The 27,290-nt window shown below is 38.1% G+C and overlaps 1 protein-coding gene across 7 annotated transcripts in view; it reads right to left on the bottom strand.

Moving 5' to 3' along the window:
- The window catches only part of cdh23 (cadherin-related 23), a 1,363,918-nt gene that overhangs the window by 552,947 nt on the left and 783,681 nt on the right, over positions 1-27,290 (bottom strand). For all 7 annotated transcript variants that reach the window (XM_039768795.1, XM_039768746.1, XM_039768764.1 and 4 more), the window contains exon 12: positions 3,205-3,354. In XM_039768795.1, coding sequence (XP_039624729.1) covers positions 3,205-3,354 — 150 coding nt within the window. The remainder of the gene's footprint in view (positions 1-3,204; positions 3,355-27,290) is intronic.

The following is a 27,290-nucleotide window of genomic DNA, read 5'->3' as shown; positions in this document are numbered from 1 at the left end:
ATAATAGCATTATAGGAGGAAGCATCATAAGTTTTGATTTATGTAGGCAAATAAGAGTCTTAGATGCCCCCCTTTGCATACCATGAATCGGCAGCAGAAAGACAACATATTTGTGAAGAAAAAGAGCAGCATTATTTTTGATGGTCTCCAATTTTTCCATCCTGTTTTCTGCTACTGTCTCCTTTGAGCCCAAGGTAATATAATAATAATTATATGTGATTACTAAAAAATGACACCCCCTGTAACCATACAATATCAACATAAGCCCAGCTATTCCAATTGCATTAAAATCAAATTGTACCTTCCTTAGAAGTAAACTAAAATATACTGTATGTGTTGGGAAGTACATAAATATATTTATTAAGTCTTAACTGGCAGCTTTTCAAAAAGAGAGAGATGAACGGATCAGTGGGGAAGCAGATGAAAGTAATAAGGAGACAAGAACTTTATAAAAGGCAAGATGTAACTTTTTTACAAGAAGTTTAATCTGACAACATGAACAAAAGTAACAGCTGTAACAGACTGAATGGTGACAGTGCATATTCTGGTTTTTAAATTAGATATTATATGTATTTTTATTAGATTGGATTGACAAGCTTTGCAGGAGTGGGGAAGTTAAATCACTCAAGGATCCCAAAGGCAGTGATAACAGCCCTTCCATGTTAAGTTCTTGCTTGATCTTTTTAGATAATGTCTTGTTACACTACTCATGATGTTATGCTGATTTGTCCTTTCTCCAGCTCAAGGTGTACTATATTTTATTTTTATTTTTTTAATTTTATCGATTTTATTGTAATCACACAACATTCCATACAAATAGATCAATTTTTACAAAAATCGGATAGAAAGCAAATCAATCCCCTATGCATTATTACAGTATTTTTTTTTATCACTGACTTGTTTCAACCTGCAAAAAACAATATTAAGAAATATTTAGGAATTAAAGTTGATGCAAAAGTCATAGGAAAAATTTAGTTTGAAAGAATTAGAGGAAGTTGTGGAAAGAGACTCCTTGAAAGCAACTCCTACGGCAAATTCCAGGTGTGACTTTACAAGATAAAATGTCTGTCAGCAAGAGTGCTTGGTGACCTAATGTTGAAAATGAAGTAAATACCCAAAGCAAGTTAAGGTGTGCCTCTTTTCGAGAATCTGAATATGCAAAACAAAATATAATTTTTTAAAATAAACTGAAGCCTAGTACATGTGAAGTCTTCTGATTATACAAGTTAATGAATCTAGCTTTCTTTAGCAGTCTCCTACTTTTTTATGTGCACATGTTAAAACAAAATATATACTTGAATTCAATTTTACACATATAACCATGTGCCAAAAAGGTGCAAATACTTGGGTTAATGAGTGAATCAATGATACGTCGAAATCTGAGTAATCAACAGAGACCTCAGTGTTAATGTTTGCAGTGCAACTAGCACAGTTTATGTCTCTATTATATATTATTTGGTATGGGATTCGTAAAAGCAGCATTAATGTCCATGAGGCGCAATCGACTGGAATGACAAATGAAATGCATTTTATTACTAAAAATGCTTGTGATGTGCCATCTTTTGGAATGACAGACACAGGGGCACATATCCTTAAGGTGGATGGTTACATAAAGAGATGGTTAAGAAATAGACATTTTAGCATGTTTGGAGATGTGTTTAACAATAATGAAGAGACCATGTTAGCTATAACATAACAAGCTAAAAGATGAGACAAAAAGTAGGTGATTGCAGGTAAACAATTAGCAGGAGCATTTGGTAGTAAAGGTAGTTCAACTTGTTGCTTCTTTATTGTCTTAGTGGAAGTCAAATGAAAGGATATCATTAGTAAATGGAAACTATGGTGCATAAACTTGGCATGCAGGGTAAAAAGGCGAGTAACTCTAAATCAACTCACGGGAAATACGAGTTCAGGGCAATAGCTAAAATCAACAGTCCATTTTGAGTGCAACTGTGGAGAAATTAAGTCAGATGAATCATTCTCTACATTATCGCAATGCCCTGCTAATTAATACGTTTCCAAGTGGTAAACAACAAGAAGTTTGAGCTCTTAGTTTCGACAGTGAACAATTCAGACAACATCTCAATTGTTTTGGGTGGTTTTTGCTGACATAGTTTGGGTGCAATCAAACCATTAAAGGCAAATCTTTATTAATGATAGTAAGTTTGTGATTCCAAGTTAAATATTTCTTAATTTCTTTCCAGGATAACAATGTATCTAATCTGGAGAAGACATGGGTCAATAACTATCGGAAAACTATAATCAAAAATGCGAATCTAAATGAGCTTTTAAGCAAGTTCCTGGAGAAATGTCTGAGACAGCATATTTTAACTTTCTCCCAGAACTGAATTACTCTCTCTAATACATAAAAAAGTGTGTTGTTAGTATATGATGACTGCATTGTGTAATCGAATAATGTAACATTTCAAAATCCAATTCAAGGTCACAGAGGTCTGGTAAATAAGCTGCCACCAACCACAGACTGGGCACAAGTTCATCAGAAGGGCATCTTCCGATAAGCAGACTATAAACCAAAATGTGGTGCATTTTTAAATGAAAGCAAAGTTTTCCCAAAGATACATTTCACAAACCACCATTATTAAGCACATTCTGAGCATAGGCCATGATCATATTGTGGTATTGAGGCAATCTTACAACATTATGTAGGTATGGATTCACATATAACTAGAAAAATTAATAAATTACACAAGGCACGAATTTCAAATCAAAATCCTTAATTCATGTTAGACTGTGAGCAGCCTTTGGGAGGTATACTGAGAGCTTTTTTTACATACTGTAATGGCTTAAGTTATGGATCTTGCTGATTGCACATTGGAATGGAGATAAATTACCACAGAGTTATAATTACTTTCGATTTGACAGATAGCGACAAATTTCTTGCCTTAACTATGTCTCTTAGGAGACCTGAGAAAGAAATAATACCATTCTTCTATCTTCATAGCTGCTCTTCAGTTTTTTCTGAACTTTCAATTGGGCTCTCTGCCGTTTTTTAGGAAAAAATCTAAGTGTTTACGACAACTGGTGAGATCACAAATAGCTAGGATGTAAAAAGTGTATACCAGCATAAACATATTATCCTATTAACAATGGATTTTTGAAAAATGATCACAATTACACATTTTTAGAATGACAGCCATGAAATCAAGATGGTTAAGGACATATCTAAAATAATGATTTACTCACAGAAAACTGATAACTGGAAATGCGCTCATAATCCAGTGGGATGGCCACTCGGATACGAATGTCTGCTTTACCCTGAACAGACGTAGGTGAAATGAAGAAGTGGTTGGAATTGTTGCCTTCTAGGAATATCTGGAACATGCTGTTGGCACCCTAAGGACAGAAAATCACAAGCAAACATAAATATGCTGATTGCAATGATTAGGGGAGCCTTTCAGTTAACAATACAGGGGGGTATCATTTTTGGGGGTTATAAATAATACCATCTTGAAATGAAGCCAAGCCTTGCTGCAGTTTTTTTAGTGTCCTGAAATAAATTTCATGAAAATGATGTACATCAGCAAGACAAGTATCTGAAAGCAATTATTAAAATAAAGACTTTGGGAGAAATATATGTAACTGTAAAACAGAAGGAAATTCTAACCAAACAGCACACACAAAAAGTAAAGTACTGATATTACATTAAATGAGGAATTTTCACTGTAAGGAATAATAATTAGTGCATAATAATTGAAAAAAGAAAAGCTAGAATGCTAAAAAGTGTGAATACTGCAGTGCTAGATGAACGGTAAAACTGAGAATAATTTCTGACACTGATGAATAGACAATAGGAGAGGACAGCTTCATGTTGAGGTTGCTTAAAAAAGGTGAATGACTCTTTAAGGTAATACATTTGAATAGTAAAGCTATAATATGATCAGATTCCACCTGATTATAAAAGTGAATAACTTCACACATAAAGCATCATGTATTATCATTCCTTCATCCACTTTCAATTAGACAGAAAGATAGACAGGCTTGCTATCTACAGACTTTTCATTTCAGAACTGCAAAGAAAAAAGTCAGCAGAAAAATTTGGCATCATACACACAAGGAGCAGAAGGAGAAAGTGCACCCAACATACAAACTTTCACTATTTATACTGAAATGAGGGACCAATGATAAAGACTGTACCGCTATACCACCCCACTGTGGAATACCTTAATAAAAGTAAATCTTTTTAAACTGAGGGAAAATATACCAATAATTATTTGTTAAGGATCTCTTTGTATACCACATTGTCAGTTTGGCACTCCGGTTGTAATATGACCAAGCTGTGAGCTTACTCTTGAGCATGCAACGTATAGTTGGCCATGTGAAAAGCAATCTTGCCTCAAATCAATGCCAACATTTTTTAGGGTCTATCCCTGTGACTTATTAATTGTCATTGCGAAGCAGAGCCTTACTGGAAATTGGAGGCATTTGAATTGAAATGGGAGATCAGAGGGTAATTATGGGGATGCGAGGAATAAAAACTCTCTCCAATGAGCAACTGCCAGTAAAAATAGTTAAATCAATTAGGTTCTTTTGCAGACACGTGTCCTGAAGTCCCTTGCTGTTACAAAGTTTCGGTGGCTGTAAGTTTTTCGGTAACATTATTGGTGACCCAACCTTCAAAATTAGATTATGCTCAGGAGTGCCTGGAGGATTCAGAGTGTGGAGAAACTCTAGCAACAGCGTGTCTATTAAGTTTTTCTGTGAGTATTTGGCGGCAGCGTCACAAAGTTGTATCCGCAAGACCACGTCAGCTGCGGAGCTCTGCGGAGCGAAATAAAGTGAATGAAATGAGGTGAATGGGAGGGGAGATGATGACATGACTCCCCCATCCTCCTTAACTCACAATCCCTACACAAACACAGTCTCTCGGATCTCAACACTCCTTTATATAAATCAGTAAAGAAGAGAGGACTAAACACTAAGGAAAAAGAATGGCAAGACCGCGTCAGCTGCGGAGCTCAGCTCGGAGCGAAATGAAGTGAATGAAATGATGTGAATGGGAGGGGAGATGATCGCGTGACTCCCCCACCCGCTCTAACTCTCCATCCCTCCACAAACACAATCTCTCGGATTCCAACTCTCATTTATACATTTATAGATAATTATAGTATACTAGGGGGTTACCCCCTGCTTGCTTCGATCATTAACCCCCCTTTTCTGCTCTATGTGCCTGTCTTTGTCATCTACTCTTTGTCTTTTATTTCCGGCCCCAGGCGTGGTTAAATGTCTTGGCACAAAGTCTCATCTCACAGGACACAAGTGCTTGATATTTTTTAGTTTATAATTTAAAAATGAAATAAGAATTTGCAAATCTAACAACATCACATTAAAGTTCAATAAATTCTGAAAAGAATGATACCAAACATATATATATATAGGTTTTAAAATAAGCTTGATTTAAAGCATGACAAAAAAGTGACATAAAAACGTGACATAAAATTGTTGCACAAAATTGTTGCCCTTTTAGGCTTAGGATTATATATATATTCTATTCTATATTCTATATACTATACTATATACAGTACTATAATTATATATGTATCTATACTAATAAAAGGCAAAGCCCTCACTGACTCACTCACTGACTCACTCATCATTAATTCTCCAACTTCCCGTGTAGGTAGAAGGCTGGCAGGCTCATTCCTTACAGCTTACTTACAAATGTTAAGCAGGTTTCATTTCAAAATTCTACGTGTAACGGTCATAACGGTTGACAACGTTCGACATGTTGAACTTTCTTATTTATGGCCTCATCTTCATGAAATTTGGTAGGTGGCTCCCCTGTGCTAATCAAAACCGATGTACGTACTTATTTTAGTGGTATGATGCCACTGTCTGCCGCCATATTGAACTTTTCAACGGCCTTTGTTACTTATGGGCCCATCTTCAAGAAATTTTGTACGCGGGTTCCCAACGCTAACTGAATCCTACTTACGTACATGTATACGTCCATAGCCTGCAGCTCGGTCACCGTGTGAGGCGGCGTTGGGTCCCCCATCCCAACGCCTCCCACGTTGTTGGCTGCCTGCCTATATAAGGCCGTCCGTCGCTCCGGTCTCTACATTACCTTCCTTGCTTCGCCACGGGATTCACGTCTCCCTGCTGATAACTAAAGCCTTTTTATTTAATCCACGGCTTCTCTGCTGTTTTATTGTTCGTTTATTACGATTATAGTTATTGTGTAGGTATTTTAGACTTACTTTACATTGTTCAGGTACCCATTTCCTTTATCATTCCAACCGTACCCCCATTAACATGTCTATCGAGGTGATCACCATTGATCAAAGAACTGTCACTTACCGAGTGGTTTCCATGGCCGGAGATGGCACCTACCTTTTCCATTCTCTGTGTTACATATTGCACTGCCATATCAGGCTCACTCTTGATATCCGAAGGAACATTGTGTCTTATGTATTGAATGACTGGCACAGGTTCAAGGTGTGGACTGATGACGGTACAGGAGATAATTATACTACACAGGAGCACTATAAGAGTGAAATGCTTAAGCCCTTCACCTATAGTTCTGCATGTGAGTTGATGGGGGCCGCTGAATTGTTCGGTTGTCACTTTCAAGTGTACCGAAATGGCCAAATATTTTACACCTTTCAACAATTGCCAGTGCCTCTTAAACATCTTAGACTCACAGGTGACGATTTCAGTAGTGGACACTTTGATGTTTATGAATGTTTAAACTCTCAAAAGCTGGATGTGAAGTTATCGATGAAACCGGTTGTATACTTACAACACTTCACAGATACCGAATGTCACTTCAACACAAGTCCAGCAAATACTGTTGTCATTGAAACAAACCATGAAACTCAAACCGATTATGACAGCAGCAATCCAAGCTGTGAGATTTGAAACAAGATTACTGTTCACATGGCCAATTGTACGTTGCATGCTCAAGAGTAAGCTCAGCGCACAGCTTGGTCATATTACAACCGGAGGGCTGAACTCAAAATGTGGTATACAAAGTGATCCTTAACAAATAATTATTGGTATATTGTCCCTCAGTTTAAAAAGGTTTAATTTTCTTCTTAATAAAAATTTTAAGTCAGTACTTTGCCGCTGTGAAGCGTGGGTATTTTGCTAGTATACTATAAATGTTAATTATGAAATGAACAATTGTGTGAAAAAGTATTATATTACTGGCATCACTTCTTTCTGATCCAACAGCCAGGAGAAGATTCCCAGTGAAGGCAACTGACTCCACTGGAGTCGGAGGACTATATATTTGAGACGTTTGTAGAAGGTGACGTTTCATTCTGGACTGAAACTGAAGAGAGACGGAACTCCGAACCAGACCTGATCGCTACAGTAATGCTTTGCTTTGTTTTGCTCTACTTTGTATGTGCCATTTTACGCCTTTTCTGTTTAAAGTTTTTCCAAAAATTGAAGGGGGCAACCCAAGTGGCACCCCAACATTTTTTGGGATTCAGTGTTGTACCTCTCATCGACCACAATATATAAATGTAAATTTGTGAAATAATCTCTTAATTAAATATAAGCCATTTAATTATTATGCTCTAATTTTTAAAAACTGATTTTTCACCAATAGGACTTTTTCAAATGGCACATTTCTGAATGCCTCTTTCAATGTCCATGCTATTAATTTCAGAATGCTTCATAATCCATCCATCCATTTTCTAACCCGCTGAATCCGAATACAGGGTCACGGGGGTCTGCTGGAGCCAATCCCAGCCAACACAGGGCACAAGGCAGGAACCAATCCTGGGCAGGGTGCCAACCCACCGCAGGACACACACAAACACACCCACACACCAAGCACACACTAGGGCCAATTTAGAATCGCCAATCCACCTAACCTGCATGTTTTTGGATTGTGGGAGGAAACCGGAGCGCCCGGAGGAAACCCACGCGGACACGGGGAGAACATGCAAACTCCACGCAGGGAGGACCCGGGAAGCGAACCCGGGTCTCCTAACTGCGAGGCCAGCAGCGCTACCACTGCGCCACCGTGCCGCCCTGCTTCATAATGATTTCAGAATTTGTCAATGAAGACAAAAAGGCTATTGGTAAGAATGTTCACCTGAGCATTTCCAATATATTATCAATTTGTCTCAACACAGCATCATGTATTAAGTCATCTCTTTCTATTTCATCAGCAGACTGCCAACTGCCAAGTCTTTGTCAAGTTGTAAGGCAAGTAGTGCTAACGACAGGAAGAGGTTTGGCCTGTTGGCCTTTGTCTTGATTGATTGATAAAAAATGAAACCATCATGAAAAGTGGCTTTTGAAATAACTAATGCTGACATTTAAAAAGCCATTCAGAAATGTGGTGTTCAGAAAAGTTGCATTTTGAAATGAAAACAGACAATCTTAACCAAAAGTCAAAGCTCTAGATATACTGAATGATCTGCGTTCCTACCCTTACCTGTGGTCACAGGGAAGTGACTGAAAGAACTAGATTGTGGTTACAAGCAACAGATGTGAGTCTCCTTCTCAGGGTGTCTGGGCTCAGCCTTCAAGATAGGGTGAGGAGTGCAGATATTCAGGAGGAGCATAAAAAGAGCAACTGCTCTTTTACATTAAATGGAGCCAGTTGAGATTTTTGGGCATCTGATTAGGATGCCCCCTGGACATTTCCCTGGGGAGGTGTTTCGGGCATGTCCAAAAGAGAGGAGGTCTCAGGGGCAGACCCAGAACATGCTGGAGAGATTATATCTCTCATCTGGTATGGAAAGGCCTTGGTATCCCCCCAGAGGAGTTGGAGGAGGTGGTGCTGGACAAGGTATGCCTGGGCATCTTTTTTTAGACTGCTGCCTCCAAGACCTGGACCCGGATAAGCATTAGAAAATGGATGAATGGATGGTAGCTAAATTATTGAAGAAAAATAAAACAATGATATTGGATTTCATAAGAGTAAAATATTTTTTAATTTGATTATGTAATTTATTCATAATTTATGGACTCATTTATACTGTATATATATACATTTCTGTACTTTCCCATTGGATTATTTATCATTTTATTTACCTAAACATACACACATGCAGCTCCAGAGTCCTGGGAGTCTTTAGCTTGACTCTTGTCTTTATCAAGTGTGATTATTCTTATTGTGTCTAAATGTTTTTTCTAAAGATACTCTAGCTTTACTCCCACATCTTAATGCATATCACGTTAATTGTTGACCGACCTTATGTAAAAGAATGTGGAATTTCTATGCAACCCTTAGCAGGCTGGAAATACTCAACATTATTCTCAAACTTAACAGAATGTAGAAATAAGTAGAGTTAAAGGTGGTAAACCTTAACACTCTTTCTCTTTAATTTATTACACAATATGATGTTGGGCTGCATGGACTGTTTCATCAAAATTGTTCTACTGTGACAGGGTCAGGGCTAAATGCTGGCTTTCATAGACTTTGGAACGTATTATTGTATTTCCTTTAGTTCTTTCAATAAAAATGAAACATACTGTATATATATATTATGGTGCCATGGGTTTGGAGCATGGAAGCTCAGCCCTTCTGGTGCCCATTGCCACCACCAGGGGGGGCATGGGAAATGGCTGAGCCATCCTCTGCGGGACTGATGCTACACCTGAAAGTACGCCTGGAAGGAGATCACAGGACACCTGGGGCACTTGTGGATGCTCTATTAAATGAGCCGCCTCATTTCACTCAGGAAAAGTTGAATAATGCCTTTGTTGTGCTGGGACTTGTGCCTGTATCTGTTGTGTTGGGGGTTTGGGGAGCTGGGCACCTCCTGGTGGTCACTATATATATATATATATAGTATATAGTATAGTATAGTATAGTATATATATATATATATATATATATATGTGGAGGACTGCCGGCTTCCCATGCCGGTCCGCACCCCCAGGCCGCTAGGAGGAGCTCTCCCGTAAGCAGGATCGTGCCCCGAGATCCAGCAGGGCCTTATGGATTATGTAGTGTTTTTACACAGCCCTGCTGGATACCTTGGGGACCACCAGGAGTCGGTGTGGGGGGGGCTTATGGGCTCTTTTGTGCCTTATGACCCGGGGGTACGTCACGGTCATGTGACGGGAAGGAACGACGTGCTCCCAGGTTGAAGTAAAAGACTGATTGCCCAGACCTGGAAGGAATAAGGAACTGTGGACTGCTGGGACAGGAACACCTCTGGGTCAGGGGCTATAAATGGACAATGCCTCAGTCCAGACACTGAGCTGTGCTGGGTGGGAGAGGAGCAAAGTGACTGGGCGAGGAGAGAGAATATTGTAGTATTGTAGTTAGTGGTTTGAATGAGTAGTGTGGAGGGTGCTTTGTGCACATTGTTACTAAACAATAAAAAGTATTAGGACTTTTACCTGGTGTTTGGAGTCATCCCTGAGGGTTCAAGGGAGCACTAGCGCCCCCTACTGCCACAATATATATATACACAATATACACGTCAAGAGGTTGCCATACCCACCACATGACAAACCACCTCAGGATCCCAGATTAGGACCTGACTGCTGCCATGCAACGGGTGACACCTCAGTGCCAGACTAGTTCAGATGAAACTGCAGGTTGGATGGCCTACTTGCAGGGCTGGATGCAGCTTAATGGCATTCCCAGGATGGAGCAATTGTAGGTTAATGGCCTTGTTCATGGGCTCAAAGGAGTGGAACCACTTCTGGCATTCATGAGATCTGAACCAGCAATCCCCAACGATGATCCGCTGTGGCAACCCCTAATGGAAGCAGCCGAAAGAAGAAGAAGAACCAGCAATCCTCTCATTGCCAGTGCACATCCCTAGACTCTTAGCCACCACTCCACCCATACACATCAAGCATTACAATAAATACAAATCCAAGAGAGATAGACAGAACACAGTATATATACGGCACTCACAAACACGTGCGCACATGCCACATTTTCTGATTAGTTGTAACTGTAATACAGAAACTCCTTTGGGTGTCTGGTTGGTGAAGCAAAAAACTGGCACAGTGTCCTGAATCTTTGAAAACAGTGCTTCTTTTTTTTTGGGTTTGTTTCATTTGATTACTTTAACTGGTGCATTCCTCTAATTATCTGAGCTTAGGATTTCCCAAAAGATGGGTTGGAACTGATCTTTAATTAATTCTTTTAATCCTCTAGAATAGGGTATTCCTTCAGTATGAATATTACAGCTTCCAGGCTTTCTTTTTATAATTTTTATGAAATAAATATTTTTAATTTGGCCCTTTATCAATGCTTTCCATCTAATACTAAAAACGCTTAGAGCCATAACAGCATAAGCATAAAAAAGGAATGTATGTACTACATATTGATACACTGTATATTATATGAAGAACATTCCATATGCCTTTGTGAAATGATGTCTGTAAGACACTATTTACTTAATATGGCACGTTTTGGTGCTAACTCATATTGCATCTAAGTACAAAATAAAATGTATTACAGTATGATAGTCTAAAGTTTCATCCGTTTTCACAGAATGCTGGACTTTTCACTACTGTGTGCGCCCTGGCTGCATTATGCAAGACAATAAGACTTAACAATGTATTGGGTAAGGAAAAGTAATGAATTAAATGGAGCTGTATGAGCCAATGTACTTTGAATGTGTGTGTGCATAAAGATGCTACTCTGGAGAATCTGCAGAACCGACCTCAGAGTGCCCATCGGAGAGATAATCTCCATCTGCTGCACTCGGTGACAGAAAATCAAATGTTTACTGTCTTAATTAGCTCACCATCCATCTTCATTTACATTCCTTTTAATTAAAAGTGACATTTGGGGTAAGTTGAGACAACCCCAGCCCCTCAACAGCCCCCCTCCACCTTAGTAGCTAATCTAGCAAGTCTATTTGTTTGGATTGATGTTATCAAAAATGCAAAATCACCATAACAATAATACTTCACAATATATGGCAAAGAAAAAATTCATACAATATGTAATGTTGTATAGTACAGAAAAATAGGACAGCATTCATTAAGGAAAACATATTAGTCGAATTAGTAAATCTGTATGACTCTTAGCCCTCATTGCAGATGGGTTACATTTCTCTTATAATCCAAACACATTTGAAGATGGCACACCCTAGACTATTGTTACATTATTGTACTTCTAAAATACTTGCCATTGCCTACCGTTTACACAAGAATGGTTGACCGAGATGAATGTTGCCGAGCTTCTAAATGCGATCAGGAACTACTGTATGAATTTACAATAAATGTAATCCCCCAGAATGGGAGAAAGAAAATTAAAGGACAATTTAAAAAAGTAATCTGCATTCTGAATTTTCAAAATATTCTGAATACACAGTGGGAGATTTGAAACTTGAAAATACACCTTATGAGAAAGATCAAGGCATCATAGTGGAATTATCACTGTCTACACGAAAACTGTATACAAAAGCGATTAATGAGGCTAATAGGATGTTATATAGCACGGTGGGTACAGTACAAGTGAAGGAAGGTTAGACTTAAGTTATTTAATGCACTAGTGAGGCCTCACCTGGAGTACTGTGTTCAATTTTGGTCTCTATATAGAAATGCAATAGAAAATCTAAAGAAAAACAGAATGTAATTAGTACAGGGCTTCCTGCTGCAGGCCATGGGATGGTTTCATGAACACAAGCTGGATTTCAGGCATGACTGTGTTTGTTGGTAGACATCTCCCCGTGGTGAGGAGACCTTTTAAAGGGTGTGTATAGAAGATGTCAATTTAAGAAAACAGCACCAAAGCTCATAATGGATTTAATGGACTGATTCCGGTAGTGATTTTAGCCCTGTTGTCTCATTGAATTATTTATTGTTGATTATAATCTTCACTAGAACAGTGTTTTTATTCTCAATTAAATACAGATATATACAATAGAGGCAGCATGGTGGTGCAGTGGTAGCACTGCTGCCTCGCAGTTAGGAGACCCGGGTTCACTTCCCAGGCCCTCCCTGCGTGGAGTTTGCATGTTCTCCTCGTGTCTGCGTGGGTTTCCTCTGGGCGCTCCGGTTTCTTCCCACAATCCAAAGACATGCAGGTTAGGTGGATTGGTAATTCTAAATTGGCCCTAGTGTGTGCTGGGTGTGTTTATGTGTGTCCTGCGATGGGTTGACACCCTGCCCGGGATTGGTTCCTGCCTTGTGCCCTGGGATTGGCTCCAGCAGATGCCTGTGACGCTGTGTTCGGATTCAGTGGGTTAAAAATTGGATGGATGGATACAATAGACGCAACTTTTTGTTGTGACAATAAATGAACTTTGCACTGATTTGCACCAACCCCTTGTTGCTGTGCGTCCTCATTGCCCAGTCTATTCTTGGCCTATAACTATCAATGTTCCAGGTTGAAGAGGAGTATGCCAAGTACTCCTATCCTATCCTCTATAATTCTTTGAAAAGTCTGAATTGAGCCATTCTGTTATTCACTATCTTATTTTTATAGAAGTGTTAGGTCCTTAGAAGTGTTGGAAATTATTTAAAACAAACAAACAAATAAATAAATACATAAACTGTTATCTTCAAAAATAAAATGATAGCACAAATATCGATTCCACTGTGACAATAAATTGTAGCATAACTTTAATTTTTACATATCTCCTTCACATAGTATGCCAAGACACTTAACAAATAACAATATTTAGTACAGTATCTGGCTAAAACACCTGCTTAGGGTCACATACAAATCCATAGGCAGGAATTGAACCGGCATCCTTAGGGTTTAGAGTCCAGATTCTCATTTAGAAAACCTTACATGTATTTGAGAATAAAAACACTGGTAAGCCAAAGGAAATCTGATTTATAAAACATGGCGTACACACATTCTTGAGTAATTTCTCTTTATAAATCACAATTATCTTGAAAATATGCATACGTGAACACACTTTGGACCCGGCCCATTTGCCACCATGAAACAACCATATATGCACTGTGATGATCAACCTCATACATATGCAATCACAATGCTGCAGACCTTCATAGGCTGAAAGAGCCGCCTCTCACCTGATGCATCCAGACACCACCACCTGTATTTCCAATGGTGCACTCCGCACAGCACTAAAGCATGGAGTCTAGGAAAGCCACTGTCACTTGGCACATACAATTACATGATGGATGTTACAATGAATAGTATAGGCCATATGATAAACGCATGTTCAGTCTGTTACCTTAACCAACAAGCCAGCCATCAAGTTGAATACCTTGATCAATTTGTCTGCCAACACTACTTTCCCTCAAAATAAATAAATCATGGGTTGCCCAGGCCACAGGGCCACTACGTTTGTCAGTCTCATCTTAGCTTCACAGCCGAGTTGTGCATTATTGGAATATCACCATTAACAAAAGCTGTGTCATTCACACTAGGTGCCCTTATTGCTGAGTGTTATTAAGTACCCTGATTATGTTGGAAACATAAATGGCTCTGGGAGCCAAAATTTGCTCATAAGCCAGTCATCATCATGAGCAAAAAAAGAATTTTGCTGGTCCCTAAAAGCTTGATCATTTCATATATGATTATTTGCAAAGTTTTCAAGCAGCACCAAACAGGCCATGTGTCACAACTTAAGCTATTAATAGGGAATGAGATTTATAACTCTGTATTAGGGAGTGAATCACACCTGTGCGTTTGCTGCACTTTGGCTACTAATCTTCAGAAGTGACAACAGGTAGGCTATGTAAACTGACGAAGAAACAACAATGGACGTCTTAAAAGGAAAATACAATAGGGTCTATATGTCATCTTCTATTCTTTTGAGGTTTTATATGTTTGTCATGACATCATACATTTGTGAGCATAAGTCATTATTTAGCTGGTTTGACAGCATTTCCTTACTCTACCAAGGGTGTCATGATTTCTGTTTTTCCAACATGTTGTGTGTGGATGGGACTGAGTTCCTCCCATCAAATTTTCTTCTATAAATCCTGACAGTAAAGCACCTTATAATTATTAGGATGAAATAAAGACTTTTTATTCTTTCCAGGAACTTCTTCCCAATAATCTCTCCAGTAACCAGCCACAATAATACAATAAATGAATAATTAAGTACAATTATCTACTCTCTACTCTACTACAATTTTCCTTCTCTCCTCCAGTTGAGTGTTGCCCACTGCCTCCTGAATTTTCCATGTGTAGCAGCAGGCTTCCTTTTAAACCAGACACAGGAATGCTTTTGGGTCCACGCCACATCTTCTGAATCACAATGAAAGTAGCAACGTCCTCTCCTGAGAGCATCGTCTATTGGAACGTAGGGATCCCAACAGGGCTGCAATTCCGGACTACATACCCCAAGAACCCCTGTGGGTGTCCCGACTGGGTTCCCACACAAGGGACATTGCCACCTACTGTATGGGAAATTGAACTGCTCCTGACTCCTGGCTTCTGCTGGTCTGTCAATTATTTTATACCGTCTGGGCACAAAATTATTTTCTTTCCCCACTGGCCAATCCATACATCTTTCTGGTCTGGTTTCCCATTGGGGTAATAAACCATGTTCATCCCTGGCCAGGAAGTCAATTCTTTTCCTCATACTATATACACATTTTGAAAGAAGTTAAATGCTATAGGCAACCTTGAATACAATTTGACCACTTTTGAAGAGATGAATATCTATATGCATGCCTGTGTGTTAGAAAGTAAGACACTAGCATGCATGGATGGACACTTTAAGAAAAATCAATCAATCCAATGTAAAATGCCAGAAGACTAGTGATTTTGAGTGTATGACAGTACGTTTTGAGAGTCTTAAAGGGATTGCATGTTAAAAATGTTCTGTATGAATGTTAAAATATCAGTAAATGTATATTTGTGTCTGTTTGTAATATTTGAAAATGGAGTAGCTTAGAACTGAACATGGTTAACCGATGTATTGCTCATTATTGGAATTTTGGGCTACAAAGTTTTCTAACGGTGTTTTGCATGTGTTCCCTGTGGTCATGTAAGAAGTATACATTCACATTTAAGAGAGATGCTGTCAAGTTTAATCCATCCATTCATAACCATCCATCCACCAATTTTTACTAACTGTTGTGGTGTGAAATTTTGCATATAAGTTAATAAATATTTTGTATGATTTTTATTTATAACTTTTAACACTAATGCCTGTCACTAATAAGAACAGCAGTGGTTTGATGGTGAAGAGCCAGTCCTTTGTAATTTTATGATAGGGTTGGGGGAAATGCCTTAGACCAGTTTGGGAAGTGATTCTCTGCAGGACTCTCTCAGTCAACTCCCACAGGAAAGCCAGCCTACCTTGCTGGGAAGTATCAGCTGAACAAATGGTTTTGGGGGCAGGTGTGAAGGGTATTATGTGCCCCATTGGTCTAAAGTTGCCTGAAGCCATTAAGTACCATGACACCCTATTGGCTGTAGGGCTTGGACAAAGAATCTATAAATTTGCTTGCTTTTACCCTCCCTCTCTCTCTCTGTCACCAACTGATTAAGGAGCATCTCTCACACCACGAACTGAAAACGACAACACAATGAAGAGCACAGCTTGGCAGCCATATTGAGACAGCAATGCGGCCTGTTCTGAAGAAAGCTGACCAAAAATAATGACTTAAATAGAGACATTTTATGTAACAAACAAGTCTGTGTGCCGCCTGAAACTACACATCAGCATTTATCAGGCTGTATGGTTGCAAGTGTTCACTTGTACTTTGCTAATTGTTATTATTTACGGATATTTTCAATAATACACTATTTAAAGTGTAATTCCTGTTATATACTACAATGCTTTATAAACAGTGGTAAGTCTGTGAGAGTTGAGGTATTCTAACAAAGGCTACACATTAATAATACAAAAGGGGAAAGCAGATTAATATATTACTCTACTAAGACAAAACATGAACTCATCCCATTTACAGAAAATGCTAAATAATCTCACATTGGTGTGCAGTGCTTATGTACAGTTTGCAATAGACAGATGTTCAATGTATCACAATCCAAGAGTATATAATCATTAAAAATGAATAAATGAAAAACATAATATGCTCTACTGAGATGCGAACAGGGAGAAAAAATTCAGAAAATAGCATATAGTATAAAAGTTCCAACTGTCTTTATCACTAGTCTCAAAAAACAACATGTGTTTCAAAGGTTTTATAGTTGAACCTACAAGATTTTGTTCACTAACTTGTGTCCTTATGGATAGATGTGAGTGCCTGCCTTCACATAAGCAGGGTGGTAGAGAGCAAACAAGAAAATAATACCACCACAGTAATGAAAAAGGGAACAACAAACAGGCTGAAAAAGGCCACAAAGCATACGCACAGTCGCATCAGAAATGAACATGCTATATGCATTAGCACATCAGAAAGAGTCTCAAAAAGTCTATAAATTAAGTAAAGGAAATGGTTTTGAATTTCCAAAAAGATCAGAATTGGTGAAGATCTCCGCATTGGGACCACATCTTTAATACAGTTGGGGGTAGTAATGTGATTATGGCTCCCAAATACAATATACAGAAGCAATAGCCATCTTGGATCCAGGAACCAAAGTCAAAAAAAAATTGAATAAAAAAAAAAGAAACAAAATCTGCATTCAGCCAAAAGCAGCACGGGATATGCCCAAATGGCCAATATACTTGAAACAAAGTGCCTCACACTTGTGCCTTGAACACAATTCTGCAGAATAAGCCTGGCTTCATCATCCCTACTGCTGGCTTTAAGTATGACCTGAAAAAAGATGGCTGAGCATGACTTTTATTTAACTGACAAAAAGGATGTAATGCTGGACTGGGGTCACTTGAGTTTTTTATTTGATGTTAATATAATATAAATAAGGAAGAAAGATATAAAATGCTGAAAACAAAGAATGTAGCACCACAAACCAGGATAGACAACCCAAAAGCAATTAAGTTGATTCCTGCATATTTCATTAATCTAGTTCATTATATACATTTCATCTCATTTCACAGTCATTTCAATTTACTCATGTTTGTATTTTCTACCTCCTCTTCAACCTGCATCATTTCTGCAGGTTATAGGTTAACTGTTATCAGGTTTTAGCAGCCTGAAGTGGATGACTGCTAGTGTCAGAGCATACCTTCAATGACTGCTCTTTAAAATGAGATATAAATAAGCCTGATAATACACGTCTGAATGCAATTACTGATTCACTGTACGCTCACAGCGTTGCCTATAAAGCAACTTAATCGAGTGTGGCATGGAGGCATGGTGCATTTCCATAATCTGCCAAACAAGGAAGCCGACAGCTCGACGAGGTTTAATTCAGTTAAAATAAATAGGCAAAAGAATTAGAATCAATTGAGCTGGAGATCACATCAGCTTCTTATACAACAAAAACAGAAGCTATTACACTTTACTGCTAATGTATAAACTCTCATTTATCTATTCATGTCTTTATCTGTTTTATCTTTTAATATATGTTTTTAATATGTCATGCTTAGTTGCTGCCTTTTTTATTGGCAGAAGTGCCACTGAAAGACAAGGTCTTTGGACTCTAAGCTTAAGTATGCTGATCTACGTAAAAAGCTAATATGAAATGACAGAGCTGATAGAAAGAGTTCAGAAAGGTCAGAGAAAACAAAGAAACGTGAAAGACTATAACAAACAGGCTTCAACAACCATGCCTCTGATTCAGAGTTACATGTACAAAGTAGGACTTAGGGAATTCTTCAGAGCTTATCAGTGTTTTAGCTGCCATATCTCATATAAAAGCTGTCTTCTCCCTTGAATGAGCTTCTTTCCTACCGAATGAATTCTATCATCCCATGATTGGCCACTAGAAATACATGATGTTACTCTGCTGTTATTGATACACCAAGACGAAACTATTACTGAGGCTAAGTAGGTCGGAATCTGCTTCTGAGCAATGCGTTGAGACATGCTTTAAAGCAAGAGCTAAGGTTTAACTATACTGTATATCAGATACAATGTCAAGTATAAAGGTTTGGTTTTTAAGACAGCAGACCAAAGCCTCTTTTACAGTCTCCGGAGACTATGGAAAGTCGAGGAAAAAAAATTTGGCTAACCTGAGTTAACCTAGAAAATTGCCATCTGCAGTCTGCTCTTTACACCACTACAACTTTCATGCATCCTCTTCCAACAACCCATACATTGGATTGAGTTTCCCAAGACCTTTACCACACATAACATGGCCGTGCACCCATAACTTCCATGCATCCAGCTCTACTATCTCCACCCATCACCTCGGACTTTCCTGCATATATCTCGAGGCCTTTCACCTTCAATTCCACTTACATTCTTCAATCAATATATGTTCATTGGTATAGTGTTCCCATGGCCTTCCTTCAGCAACATATGTAGAACATATGGATTCAGATTCAGTTAAAATTTTCACCATCCCCCCAATAGCGTGAGTAGGGGGCGGAGGGGGTGGTCCGCCTTGGGCAGCACTTTTAATAAAATCTTGTTAGATAGGACTTTAGCAAGCTTATTTGTGTTATCTATGCCAAAATTACACTATTTGTAATGTTTAAAAACTGCAAATACATTTGATGTAAAGTTATATTTTAGAAATGTGAATCTTGATCAGTTTACCCAATTACTCTGTCTGAAAGGGATGAATCCTTCAATCTCATTATTAATATTTAATTATTCTGTGTCTCAAGATGAAGCTAACAAAAGACAGCAGTGCTGCTTTTAGAAAGAAGAAAGAGGTGAGGGAAGAAGTATTAAAAAAAGAACGAAGGGACATTATTAAAATACCTCAATAGTAATGAAACTACTGTTAATGCACGTGAAGAAGTTTCCGAAATAAACCCATTTTCAACCACAAGTAGTTCTTCACCTTGATGAAGCATATGACAAACAAAACATTTTATCTGTTAACTTGAAAAATATTGGTCTTTGGCCAAGCAAAATTAACGATAATACACAGATCTTACTGATACATCAAGGTACATCTGTGATTCAACATTTAGTTCCAAATATTGGAATACTTCGAGAGACGTTTCTCCAAACTGAAACTTATAAAAAACGATTTAACATTATTAATGAATATTTTGCATTTAAGAAACCTTGCCATACTTTCCATAGAGCAGCAGCTGACAAACGAAATCGACTTTGATAATGTCATTGATGATTGCGGCAACATAAATACAAGAAAAGTATTATTGCAAACTGTAATTGTAATTAATAATATAAAATGTAGTTAAAATTTTTGTTGCTTTAATTTTTTTGTGTGATGTTATTTTGTAAGTAGGGGAGGGGGTGCAGAAAACTCAGAGATCGCCGTGGGCAACAAAAACTCTAGTGATACCACTGCCATTCCTATCTACTGTCCTAACCATCATTTGTGCTTCCTCATATATTGACACCACCGCAGACGCTGCTCATCCATACCTAACTTTATCAATGCCCACCCCACCACCTCTCATAACATCCTATCAAATGGCTTCTCTAAATCTATTAATGCACAATGAGGCTTTCTGACCTTCACCTGATGCTTTTCATTCATTTATCTGATAACAAAGATAACATCTGTTATTCCCTTCCCAGGCATGACACCAACCTGTAGTTCTCTTTCATATGATTTCTAATTCTTTTCTCTAGCACTCACTCAATGATCTTCATCATCTGCTCCTAAGGACTGATCACTCTGTATCTCCCATACTTTAGTGGATTACCTTTCCATTGTTTACTAGAATGAGCGGACTTCTTCTACTACAGGACCTCCTGCTTCCTTCAACAGTTCTGACACCACTGCAGGTGAACCCGCTGCTTTAACTATCTTTACCCTTTTTTAGTGCTTTTATTGTACTCCTATTTTGAAAATTACAGCTCCGTCTTTCCATTTTCTTCCAATGAACACTATAAGCTCATTCATTTTCCTCATTCAGCAACTTTTCCACGTACTTCTTCCATGTATAATTAATTCTGTTACCATCAACAATAATATTTTCAGCAACATTTTATAGGCAACTCATACCTACACACTTGATACCTCTTGGATATTCTCCATATCATCTAGGAGGAATATTGTACCAAGTACATCTCCCTCAGAAGGCAAACATAAGTAGCACTGAGAAGCTATGAAAATGCAACTTATCTGGATTAAGCAATGCATCAAAATGTCCAAATCCAATCTCCACATGCAGGTCTCTACTCCCAGTTGAGCCAAGGCCAGAAAACCCAGAGTAGCCAGAAAAAAAAAAAACTTTTACAAGGCCTATGGTACAGAAGGCAAGATCAAAATTTGTGAGAGTGTAACTACAAAACATTTCATTTAGGTAGTAATCAATTTTGAGAAGAAATGTCTTTTATCATTATGTGAACACAAAACTAAGAAGGAAGGAAATGGATTAAAACATTTGTGGAAACTGCTCTACAATGGAACCTTGTGTTCCCACTGCTCCACAGTCTGTGGCTTGAGTAACGCATTCCACAGCTACCTCAGATTACACATATACTGTGTGATGGGTATCGTTGTAGATTCAAGTGAATGACAAGAGAGAGAGACACAGTATTATGATCTGGAATTGTTTTTAATTTTTTTCTGACCTCATTCCTCTATCTCTCGACTCTACCTTCTGCTATGGGTTCTAATTTATGAGGTATTTATTTCTTTTATTTATACATTTATCAGAAATACAATGTTAAAATCAGATTTTCCTTTTTCTGTGATACCATTACTGTTTATTTCAGGTGCCACAATATTTGTTAACAGTAGCCTAAGGTTATTTTACTCTGGGATGATCAGGAGTGCATGGTGCGCGACGTTAACTATGTAGTGCCTTTACAACACCAGAGCCGGCTCTTTATAGCTAAAAGAGTTTATGGATATTAACAAAAACAAGTCTTCTTTATTAGTGTGCACTTTACTTAAAGGCGACTCTGGTTTCAATTCTTCTGCTTTGATTCTTAGACTATACTTTCTGGTTAGTGTTTTGAGTTTAAGTGAAGATTAGACACTATTTTGGTTTGGAAGTTTGTGTGGATTTTGGCTATGTCTGTCTTCTGGTAGATATTTGAATGAGCTGCTTCCTCGAAACAACACAACACGAGTTCTTAGAACATGTAAAATGGTGTATGCTATCTGCATATGCAATTTCCTTGTCTTTGTTTTATATAGCCTTCTTATCAAGCATCCCAACGGCAGCTCTGATGAAAAACAGGGCAACCTGCCCCAGTAGATAACAGGAAAAGACAACTTGCTAAGGACCCAGTTTGTTCAGTTTGGACTGTAGCACACAAGACTACTGGTTCATTTGCCAGCACTGACAATTGGGCTGTTGCCTTTTGTTTTATACATACATGCTGCTTGATCTGTCTTTGACCTTTTTTGAATTCAGTGTTGTATGTGTATTTAAAATACTTCCAATATATATTTCAAAAACTATTGATTGCACTACTTTTATTGCCTCATTTTTTAATGATGGTGATGGGTTTGTAAAGTGCTGCACTCTGAAAGATGCAATATTAAGAGAGATTGAACGTTTGTTTCTGTTTTGCCAAGGTCAACAATTGTGGGGAGTTTGAATTATTCCACTGACTGGCAAATAATGCCAACAGTGGTCCATGAATCATGAAAGCAGTGGAGGATCAGTTTTATAATCACTGCTGCATGAAACAGTTTTGAGTACACAGAAATGTAGAAAGTGAGAGAGAAGCAAGGGGTTGCAGAAATAAAATAAGTTCTGCACTTTTCCAAAATTTCAACAAACCCATTAATGAAGAATCATTGTAGCCATTTCATGCATTCTGCAATCATTCCACGTTGAATATTTAGCAATGATTACATTTCTACAGCTTTGGCAAACACCACCTCGGAACTGTGGAAATATAAACGCACAGACCTTAATTTTGCAGCGTGGCTGCTCTGCTTAGCAAGCTCAACTTTGCATTAAATTGCCTTTCTAACTCCAACCTGCCTGTTTTAAGGAACGATTAGCAAACATTACAATTATGCAAAGAAGCCTAATTGAAATGAATTGAAGGGTTGCTTCGTGCTACGCTCCGTTCACGATATGCAAATCACAACCACGCGAACCCGGCAGGTGCGCCTGGAGATCAGCCATTTACCCCAACAACTGTCTCCTGTTACACTTGGTATGAGACATTTGCAATTACCTCACAACTGAAGTGGGATGGTTTAAAAGAAAAAAATATAGAGCAATAAAAAAAGAAAAAAAAACAATCAACATTTTTGTCTTCATGCAGGCAGTGAGAGTCTAACGGTAGGCTGAGAGTGCAGCCTGTGACTCACTGTGCCGAATATCTCCACTGACTTTTTTCCTTGAAGAAGAAGTGATATTGTGACAGATTGCTGCATGTGCCTCCACAGCAGATGATCACGCACCTGTCACCTCAGGGAATCCAAAAAGCACTTTGGGATTTCTATTGTGACTCCTGACTTGTGCTGTTAATGGTGCTATCAATAATATAATGATAGTTAGATTGACACTTTCTGCTTGGGGTTGGCGCTGTATTCATGTGGTTTTTCTTCAGGTACTTCACTATGTTGTCCTTTCACATCTCCAAAACATGCAGATTAGAATGACTTGTGGCCCGTGTGTGGGTGACTAAATATGTCAAAGGCTGAACTCCTGTCTTTTAACGACTAACACTGTTCACATCTTTAAGGGCTTACACAGCCTTACTGACATTGCCAAGTGGATTGGCCTAATATGCTTTCATTTATTTCCAGAAGAAGAAAAAGACTGACCTTCTTCATGACTACAACAGCAGCCACAGAAGCCATTAAAACGACTAAACAGACATTTACTTTTATGGCTAATATTCACTAGAATTCTCAATAAGTTGTATTTGTGAATCTCCATCAGTAAAGTCATTCAAATCTCAGCTAAAAAAATTAGATTTCTATGTTTCATTTTAACAAAATACTCTACTCTTTAATTCTATACCCACTATATTGATCTTGTAAATCTACTTCAATTTATTATCCCTCTTTATTTGCCAACACTGCACAAATAACATTTTTTTTCTGTTTTATAATTGATCACTTTTACCATTAATTTGGTATTGTCATTTCACCAACATTTTGTAAGATTATGTTTTCATGGGTGTTGCCATTTTGTGAATTTATTCATTTTCTGAAGCAGCATGGTTGCTCTTTATGAAGACAAATGTGATAAAATATACTTTTATGATTAGATATGTTGTAAACCATGAAATAATTACATTTAAGAAAATCTTTAACCAATCTTTAGTGCAGCGGTTCTCAATCTGTGGGGCGGTAACAAAAACAGGGGCGCGAAGATGTGAAAAAAAGAAAACAAGAATCGAAAATATGAAAAATACACCTATTGAAACCAAAACAAATTAACTTAAACTACATTCTGATACTAGAAAAATAAATATAGCGTTAGATAAATGTTGATAGAAGTTAAGTAGGTATAATAAAATATGCATCTATGATATATCATTAATTAAAAAAGAACAAATTGGTATTAGTGGGCTCCTTTCAAATAAAAAACGTTAGGGGGGCGTAATTAAAACTGTTATGAAAACTCGGGTCGCAAATACTTAAAGGCTGTGAAATGCTGCTTTAGTGTTCAATTTTCTGGTATCAACTCTTTTTGACCAAATGAACCATCCAGTTTCATTCTGTACCCAATTAATTTAATTGATGGAAAAATCCAGACTGTCATGAAAGTCTTTACTTATTTATGTTTAATTATACTTCTTAATACTTTGTCATATGTTGATAGTTTTAATGCATTGTGATGGATAGCCGGGACATGAGAAGGCAGCCCACCTGGGTTGCATCGGGGCCACAGGCTTGGGGCTTTGAAGCTCAAACTTGTTGGGGTCTGTGGCCACCACCATGGGGTGTCTGGACATCTCTGGAAGTAAGATCTGCAGCACTTCGGCCACACCTGGAAAAACACAACAGGGGAGGCTAATCATTTAGTTTTTTTCCCCCATAATTCTGGGCCAAAATAAACATAAACACGAATGGATGCACATTGACTTTCCATTACCCTGTTATCACCTCTTGTCACATACACTGTAGTGAAAGCTGAAATATGTGCCTTTAAGATCAGAGTGAAGGTGTCCAACTGGCCCCTTTGAAATGTTGAGCCTCACGGATTCCCCATGGTAAGGCAAAGGGTTTGAAAATGTGACACATTCAAAAGGGATTGGGTTTTTAAATGTCATCAGTCGAGTATAAGGCTGAGAATTCCGGCTTTCTCCATAACTGACTTGGATAAGGTGAATTCTGACAGTTGAAAAATTCTCAGAATCTATGAGTTCTAAAAGAAATGGAAACCCCATTGCAAGTTGCGAGGTTTTTTAAGCAGAAACAGGAGAATGTTTTAGGGTGGCCTACAGCTTCACCACAATAATACAGCATTTATAGCATACCGGTTTGCCCAGGACTTTAAGGTGGTCTGCACAGGATTATTATTATAATTATCTTTGACTGATGAACAAAGTACAACAAAATGCAGTGGCATGGGGATTATGGCTTCAGCTTATGTTTGTGAATTTTCATTTAACTTTGGACATGTCACAGCCACATTTCAGAGAATGGAAATTAAACTGAGATGAGAACAACACAATAAGAAAATTACTGTGTTGCTTCGTTAAGCTTGCTGGTGTAGAGCAATTGAAAGTTTGACAGGGTAAGCTACAACATAAAATTATTAGACTCTTCAAGCACAATAATAACTTGTACTCTAGTAAACACAGCCTATGCCTTCGTATGGAAGCATTATGTTTTTTTTTTATTAAATGCAGACACATTTTTGTCTCTCTGGTATAGACATTTGTGGCTCTCCATATTAGAGCTTGTATGATTTTCGGAAACTGTACGGTGTACAGGCTGCTTTGAAAGATGCTCTGCCACTTCTGCCATTCTAATATACATTTCACACTCTTTTACAGCTCTGCTCCTTTAATGGAGATTTCATATTTAAAGCTAGCACAGTAGGAGAAATATGACTCCATAATTTAAACATGAGTTACTGCGTTAAGGTAAATGTGAATCACTTAACTTGAGAAAAATGATAAATAATAACCCAGGATTTCACAGCAAATGTTCAAGAACTTTGCATGACACTTCTTTAGCCTTCAGAAGGGATTAATTCATATTTATTAATTTAAATGTATATAAATAATTGAATATAATAGTAGAAACATTAGTCTTTTTTAACCAGGAAATGTATTTTGGAAATTTTCTTCTTTAACAAAAACAGTGTGAAATGACGCTAACACATTTTCTTTACTAAAAAGCTTTTCTTTCCCTTGAGGTAAGAAAAAATGTGTAAAGTATATTGCATTTATTAATAATGATTGTGTTTCCTGCTTCCATTATTCATTTTGTTCTCAAAGTCACAGACAGATACATTTGCATAACATTCCGGTTGACACTGTAATTGTTAATAAACCCTAACAGATGTTATAGAGTCTTTCAGGATGCAATTTAAACATCTGTTACAAGGGTCTGTGTGCACACATTGCAACATACTACAAATATTTTAACAATGCAAAGCATAATATTACATTTCTTAATCCAATCAAGTTCATGTTTGGAGCCTATTGTGGAAAATTTTGGGCATAAGGCAGTTAGGAGCCCTAAATTGGGCAACAGTTTTAAATTTACCTTATCATATACAATTCTTTGTTTATAATGATTAGACCATAAAAGAGTTAACTGATTTCTTCTGAGTCACACAATAAGGTATAAAACACCAGTTTATCACTTTTTTATAACAGTAAATCTTTGTAGTCATTTACTTGGGATCTGAGGAAGCAAAGAACCATTTCTTTAAGATTTAATGGTATGGTAGGCAGTAGTAGCATTGCAATAAGGAGACCAGGATTCACATCCAGTGTCCTCCCCGTATGGAATTTGCACGTTTTCCCTGTGTCTACATAGGTTTTCTCTGTCCGTAGTCACTGTTGACATCTGTACCTCGATGCACTTGGATACCTTGGAGGGTACAGCGGGTCCATGGCTCAGAAAAAAGTCAGCCGATTTTTAAATAAATAAATAAATAACTGAGGGAGGCATGGTGGCACAGTGGTAGCATTGCTGCCTTGCCAGTTAAGAGACCCGGGTTCGCTTCCCGGTCCTCCTTGCGTGGAGTTTGTATGTTCTCCCCGTGTCTGCGTGGGTTTCCTCTGGGTGCTCCGGTTTCCTCCCACTGTCCAAAGGCATGCAGGCTAGGTGGATTGACAATCCTAAATTGTCCCTAGTGTGTGCTTGGTGTGTGGGGGTGTGTGTGTGTGCCCTGTGGTGGGCTGGCACCCTGCCCGGGGTTTGTTTCTTGCCTTGCATCCTGTGTTGGCTAGGATTGGGTCCAGCAGACCCCCGTGACCCTGTAGTTAGTATGTGGCTGGTTGGATAATGGATGGATGGATGGATGGATAAATAATTGAATGGCCGGCTCGATCTATGT

Source organism: Polypterus senegalus, chromosome 1 (genome assembly GCF_016835505.1).
Source record: "Polypterus senegalus isolate Bchr_013 chromosome 1, ASM1683550v1, whole genome shotgun sequence".
Classification (NCBI taxonomy): domain Eukaryota; kingdom Metazoa; phylum Chordata; class Cladistia; order Polypteriformes; family Polypteridae; genus Polypterus; species Polypterus senegalus.
Note: the sequence above shows the minus strand (reverse complement) of the source record. Positions and strands in the feature narration are given on the sequence as shown.